General features: G+C 36.7%; 1 protein-coding gene across 1 annotated transcript in view; it reads right to left on the minus strand.

The window, feature by feature from the left end:
- LOC143277780 (exocyst complex component 6B-like) overlaps positions 1-7,154 on the minus strand; it is a 47,877-nt gene that overhangs the window by 40,176 nt on the left and 547 nt on the right. The window contains exons 2-6 of the mRNA XM_076582685.1: positions 4,985-5,150; positions 3,843-3,981; positions 3,004-3,049; positions 1,904-2,108; positions 517-660 (exon numbers count right to left, since the gene is read on the minus strand). Of these exons, the coding sequence (XP_076438800.1) occupies positions 517-660; positions 1,904-2,108; positions 3,004-3,049; positions 3,843-3,981; positions 4,985-5,150 (700 nt within the window). The remainder of the gene's footprint in view (positions 1-516; positions 661-1,903; positions 2,109-3,003; positions 3,050-3,842; positions 3,982-4,984; positions 5,151-7,154) is intronic.

Genomic DNA, 7,154 nt, shown 5'->3' on the forward strand with positions numbered 1-7,154 from the left:
CCACATGATACACACACACTCTCCTACAACCCAATCTATTCAAAAACAAGTAAAAGCTCTTGTTAAGCTCTTCCCCTGGTTTAGATATCTTTTTCTTTCCTTTTTTTTTACCAATCAGCAGTTCTAGTGCACTGAAGTCACTCCTAGATTTCCTAATAAATATTGCTGAGAGTCCAACAGTTTTTCTTTATCTTTACTACATTAAAACTAACCATCAAAACAGTTCAAAATAAAAAAGACCAATCATTTTAACAATTTTGCAATCAAGCCACCTTGACTGAATGTATACAAGAAATCGGTGTGGGACAGAGAGATGCTTTGTTGAGAGGAAACATAGGCGAAGAAATCAAATACAAAAAATGGAGACAGAGGTACACCCTAAAATTTCGTCTTCTATTACTATAAGTCCAGCTTCAGTATCCAGTCACTCTAGTCAACATCAAACAAGCAAAACAAACTGTTACAGGGTTAAAAAAAAAAAAAAAAATCTTTGAGTGAACAAATTTGTCTGCATACATCTTCCTCCTCATCGTCATCCACTATAGATGGCTCAGGCGGGTGGTCTACCTCCCCTGTGAAGGGGTTGGGGGGAGGTGGTGCTCGCCGTTTCTTTACTCTCTTCTTGGCAATGGTGGGATCCATGTTGTTCTGTTCAGCAGCCTGCAACAAATTTTATTTCTTTTTTTTTCCTTTTCCAGACTTTATCAGAATGAACCATTTCACATATAAAGGGGGTTACCTTTGTGTTTAAGTTTATTTCATAGGCCAAACTCTGACATAAAAATTTTTACACAGTGGAAGAAATGGAAGTATACTAACACCATAATTTGTAAGGGGTCACTGTTTAGAATCCATCAAACCTTTAGTGGGAAAATAACACTCTTATCAGGGTAAACATATAATTTGCAGCAGACATATCCCACAATATAACCTATCTTTTATAAAAATGTCACATGATGTTGGATATTCTTTTTTGAAATAAACTTCTGGTACATGTGTTCTGAAACTGCACTTCTAACAGCGTGAGATGACCCAAAAGACAACAAAAGAAGAAAGAAAAAAAAAAAAAAAAAAAAGAAAAAGAAAAGAAAAAAAAGAGTGAAGGGTGGAGAGAGAGAAGACTTTGGCACTCTATTGTCATTACCTGCAAGGGTCTATTGACAAGGAGTGGACGGGCTATTTCTGTTTAACACAAGTATAGCAGAACACATTCTGCTTGCTCCAGTAATACCTCTCACACACCATGACACAATCTTTTCAAAGTTCCTCAAAATTAAACAAAAGGGGATGGGGGGTGGGGAGAGAGAGCTATTCACTGACTTGTACAAAGTCTAAAAAAGAAAAAGAAAAAAGAGAGAATCATTTTCAGATTGTGTATCACCCTGAAATTTAGACAAAAAGGTGCTTCATAATGCTAGAGCTGTAACTTGAAATGACAAACTGTGCAATGCACACACACACACAAACATACACACAAAAACTAACATATACACAATCATTCATGTCAACAAACCCCTATTAAGACAGGTCAGTGCCACAAAATCACATGTACGCATACATGTGTGCATAACATTTGACAAAAACATATGAATACACACACATACACAAATACATTTGCACACATGCATGTGCGGATAACATTTGACAAAAACATACGAACACACACACATACACAAATACATCGCACACACAAAAACATTCACACACACACACAAACATGTTTGCATATATACACACCAAACACACATACAAACGCACATGCACACAACAAACATGCACACACACCACACACATAAGTTTCAAACACACACACACACTCACATACACACAAGCACCCACTCACTCACACTAACACACCCTACCCACCAACACACACGGAGATCAATAAATCCCAACCACTGACATGTTTCATGGCGACCTCCCCGATTTTAGTGGAGTGCTTGCGGATACTCTCCAGGAAGTCCTTGAGCTCTGACATGGACGCCTCCTGGATCTGCTGGCGCAGTTTGGGGATGGCGTCGGCCATGGTCTGGGAAAACCAGTGGGTCATGACCCGGGGCAGGTACGTGTGCTCGAGCTGCTCCAGAGTCTTCAGTGCCGGGTAGTACCTGGTATCACATCCCCACGCACGATATTATTAGATTGATTGTTATGTAAAACGTGTAAAGCCACATCTACATGCATTGTTACTGGATCGACTGTTTGAAAGACGCCTAAAGCCACATCCCCATGCACTGTATTACTGAATCAATTTTTATGTAAAACACATAAATTCACATCCCTATGTTCTGTGTTACTGGATCAACTGTTATGTAAAAGATACAAATTCACATCCCTATGTACTGTGTTACTGAACTGACTATTATGTAAAACAAATAAATTCACATCCCTGCCAATGTATTATTTGATCAATTGTTACGTAAAACACATAAATGAAATGAAAACTATATTATCATCCCAAATTAGAGAAATTTGGCCAGGTGCATTACCATGACAGGCAAGTACTCAACATGGAAACTTTATTGTAAAAACAGATGTATTAAATATATGACAAAGACAGATGTTAAAACATTGCATACATTTCATACATCCACTCCACACATTGCAGGTAATATCTTTAATGTTTTCGAAAACAGGAAGAATCAATAAACATATTTCAAATATACATACATATCATAAACACAGCATACTGTATTGCATAACGATTATAGAAAAATCACAATAAATAATAAACATACACATACTGAGCTGAAATTTCCCTCTCCCTGAAATATGCTACTGTCTGGTTGACCTATAAACAGACTGCAGATATAAGGAAAGCTAGTTACAGTCAGCAAGCGAAGATAGTGGTGTAAGAGAAATTGGGGTGGGAGAGAATTTGTTAACAAAGAATTCTTCCATGACTATAACTGCTGCTTTTTTCCATACAGTAACCACAGTAACCAATCACACACACAGAGGTACAAGACGCATGCACACACACTACAGTTTGAAAGAAATTACCTTTTATTTTTCATCTGTTCTTGAAGTTTTCCATACATCTCAAGTACTGAAAAGACAAGGTGAAAAAGGTTTCATCAATGCTCAGACAAAACAGAAAATAGTGCAAAACTAACATCAAACTTGCAGGATGAACAAGAGGTTTGGAAATGATTCTGCAATCTTTATGTTTATATATGTTCACCATTGTAAAAAGTCACCAAGAACAACAAAACAGAAAACAAACACACCAGGCACAATAATAAAAAAAAAAAGTCTGGGATATCACTCAAGAACATATGTAAAAAAAGAAAAAAAAGAGTTTAGAATAGCACCATGTAAAGCAGTGACAAGTTTTATGAGCTGAATAAATTGGAAACTCATTCCAGACAAACAAGGTTTTTTTTTGTTTTTTGTTATTGTTTTTTTAGCAGCAAACTGCTGCTGTTTCAAAGAATTTTAACTGACTAGCATTTTTAACTTGCAAGTTTCCTCCTAGTTTTAGGTTTCCTCCTAGTTATAGGTTTCCTCCTTACCTCAAGCGAAAAACAAAGTTTTATGTTCTTTTATGCAAAGATTGATGGCAGCATACACGTTGCAAGAGTGAGTGATAACCAGGCCATCTCATCTTCTTCCCAAAGAAAGATTACATCATTTTCATTCTTGCTAAACAATTATTTTACTGATCAAGTTGATGAATTAAAGCATAAATGCTGATGCTGGGACTGCAACAGATGACCTCAGCTGTGGCTGTGAATAGGGGATTCGTAATGAGCAGTGTGGGAAAAATGCCACTGAAAAAGTGCAAATGATGGGGCAGCAAAAAAAAAAAAAACAAACTAAGAAAGTGCATAAAAGCAAACCTGGCAAGCAGAGGGACAGGTTTTCAACGGCCTGTGTGATGTTTTTCTGCACCCTCCTGCACTTAATCAGCTTGTCCCCAATTTCCAGCAGGGGACCACAGGACTTCTGCAGTTCCCCGTCAAGGTGTTTGATTTCTGTCTGCAACATGGGACAGGTTTACAGAAAAAATTTAGTTCCATCAGTTTCCCCAGTTCTTACTCTAAAATACTGATGACATATCTAACTGTAGTGTTATAATATTGGTGGTTAGTACAGCACTGCCCTTCACTGCACTGTGTTATATCCATCTGAAAGAAAAGGAAAAAATAAAGATGTGAAGTATTGCATTACACTGTATTGCATATGTTGCTCTGTATGAAGCTGACAGTGAAAGCAAGTTGAAATACTTAAAAAAAAAAGTTTTGATATACTCTATTATATAAATTGTATCATTTTTGGCAAAATGCTAGGTATGAAAGCAGTTAATTAGTATTGTAACTTATGTTACAATCACAAAAAATCTTTAAATGACTGTATGAACATAATACAAAGCAAAGCATACATTTTTTTCTTCTTCTTTGTTTTAAGTGGGTAGGTGGAGAGGTGTTGGGGTTGAACGGAAAATAATGATTAATTACTGAAATATCTTGAACTGAAATGATGACAGTAATCATAAAGAAAAATAAAATATACTGGATAAACACTTATTCTGACAAAAACATTCTTCGTTTTCATTATTACATTGTGGATTCAGATGAATATGCATATCCCTGATTTTTTCATGAATACATTATTTCATACCTAAACTGACAATTTCTACCCGTACCATTGGCCCTGTGTTCAAACTTCACTTCAGGGCATTTTCAACCATTTAAATTGGCCACAACTTCCCTTCTTAAAACAGTCAAACAAGAAAAAAACAAGAACATAAGTCATAAGCCATCTGACATATTAGATACAGGTGTCATTTGTTTGACTACAAAACACCTTCAACAAAATATAATCTGTGTTCCTTGGATACTATTTATTAGAAGTGGGTTTGTTAAAGTATAGATGGCAACATGCTATTCTTTCTTTTAGCTGAAGTTTGACTGAAAGAATTATCATGATTTGATCATGAAGATGCAAAACTGGACAGAAAGCTTTCACTGTATCTATATACCTTGAGACTGGCGGCATCACCGCCAACCTGTTGCAGTTCTCGAACAGAATCAATGAAGCCCTGGTAATGGTAATTGCACATCCGTTCAATGTCCCGATCATGGCTTTTGATTCTGTCTTCCAACTTCTCTTGGAACTGTTCCACATCGTCACCATCATACACTGCCCTGAAAGATATACATAATTACTTACTTTACAAAGTTCATATAATGCCCTGAAAGATATCAAAACACCAACATAATAGTTTTTTTTTTTTAAATACAGTACTTTACAAAATGAGTCAACGTAAAATGTCATTATGAGATGCTGTAACACTCACTATATAATGAGTACAAATAAAACTTGAAATGTGCTACACACATTGGAGGGTGGGCCTGTAGCAATGTATCTGCCTTGTAAGTGAGAGAACCTGAGGACACAGGATCAAATCCCACATTTACCAGAATGTTCTTCCTATCCAGTAGACCTTGAGAGGTAGTCTGGATGCTGTTCATTCAGATGAGACATTATACCCAGGTCCCATCTGCAGCAGGCACTTAGTTCACACATAAGTACCCACAGCAACAAAAGGGATGTTCTTGGCAAAATTTTGAAGAAAGCATGTTGACAGAATACAAAACTTTTTACACTTCCGGACAGACAAAGAGGGAAAAAAAACTCTTCTCACTGCATTACAAACATTCCTGTACTATGCTGTGCTTGGTGTCTGTGCATTAACATTCTGATAACATCATGTTTATTATCATTTTAATGCATTAAGTGTACTAAATAGGGTCAGAACTCAGATGACTGTCATCTTCAGCCCATCACCTGAAATGTTCAACACTCTTCCTGCCATTTGTCAACAGGACTGATCAACAAAACAGAAAAAAACGCCTAATGAATGAAGTTAAACTACTTTTTATCTCCCTGAACAGCAGATACAGATGAAGTCATTATGGAAAAGTTGTATATTTGTATATTTAGAACTTATATGCAAGATTAGTGACCTTGAATGACACTAGAATTGAATGAGTGGTTAAAAGCTGCTCTTAGACTGTTCTACCCAGGTAGGCAGCCTGTTGTGCAGGCTCAGTTTCAGTTTCTCAAGGAGGCATCACAGCAGCATAACGCAACGCACTAGTCAGGCCTTCAGTGCATGCGTTTATAGGTGTGTACCTATCACAGTGGATTTCTTCTTCAGAAATTTTCCAGAGGACAACACTTTTTGTTGCCATGAGTTTTTTTTTCAGTGTGCCAAGTGCATGCTGCACACAGGACCTTGATTTTATCATCTCATCTCAATGACTAGATGCTCAGTTTCACTTTTCCAGTCAAACGTAGGAAAGAGGGCGAAAGTGGAAATTGAAACCAGACCTTCATGAACACTGGTTTGGCAGATAAGCATCTTCACCTTTCTGCCACTCATACAATGTAACAATCCATATCAATCAATGACACCTTGTAGAGCTACTATGTACAAAACATATTGCAATGTCAACATCATGAGATAATGGATTGAACTCAATATTTCATTTTACATGTCTTCTCTTCTTCAAATCCATGCAGAGAACTTTTCTGGTGTATGCATCTAAAACAGGTTGGTCAAAATTCTTTAAAATATATTTTCTTATGTTCTGGCAAAGGGACTAATTCTTCTCAGAGAAGAAGTTCTTTCTGTCAAAAAAGCATGACACACACATCTGGGAGTTACAGAGTTCGGGAGAAACAGAGAAAGTGAGATAAAAACAATTTCATGAAAATAGTTAAATATACATGTATAAATCTATGCCTTTATTATTTATTGTTTAATATCCAGCAATTTGTAGACAGAATTATGGGTGAAATGTAAAAAGAGAAAGCGCACGCGAGAGATAGAGAGAGAGAGAGAGAGAGAGAGAGAGACAGTGACAGAGAGTGTCAAAGTGAGAGAGCAGTCTAAAAACATACATAATAATCTGTTATCCCCAGTGCAACCAATCTACAAGAGTCATCTGTGTGTGTGTGTGTGTGTGTGTGTGTGTGTGTGTGTGTGTTGATTGTACTTCAGGATCTAGAAAGGATGGAGAAACAGACAGAATTACAAACATTGCACATTAAAACACACAATGGGTCATTTATGGTGACCCACCAATGTTTGTGTAAAAAAAAAAAAGCATCACATAACTTCTTATTCCATCAAAATCTAACCT

This window comes from Babylonia areolata, chromosome 2, assembly GCF_041734735.1.
Source record: "Babylonia areolata isolate BAREFJ2019XMU chromosome 2, ASM4173473v1, whole genome shotgun sequence".
Taxonomy (NCBI): Eukaryota; Metazoa; Mollusca; class Gastropoda; order Neogastropoda; family Buccinidae; genus Babylonia; species Babylonia areolata.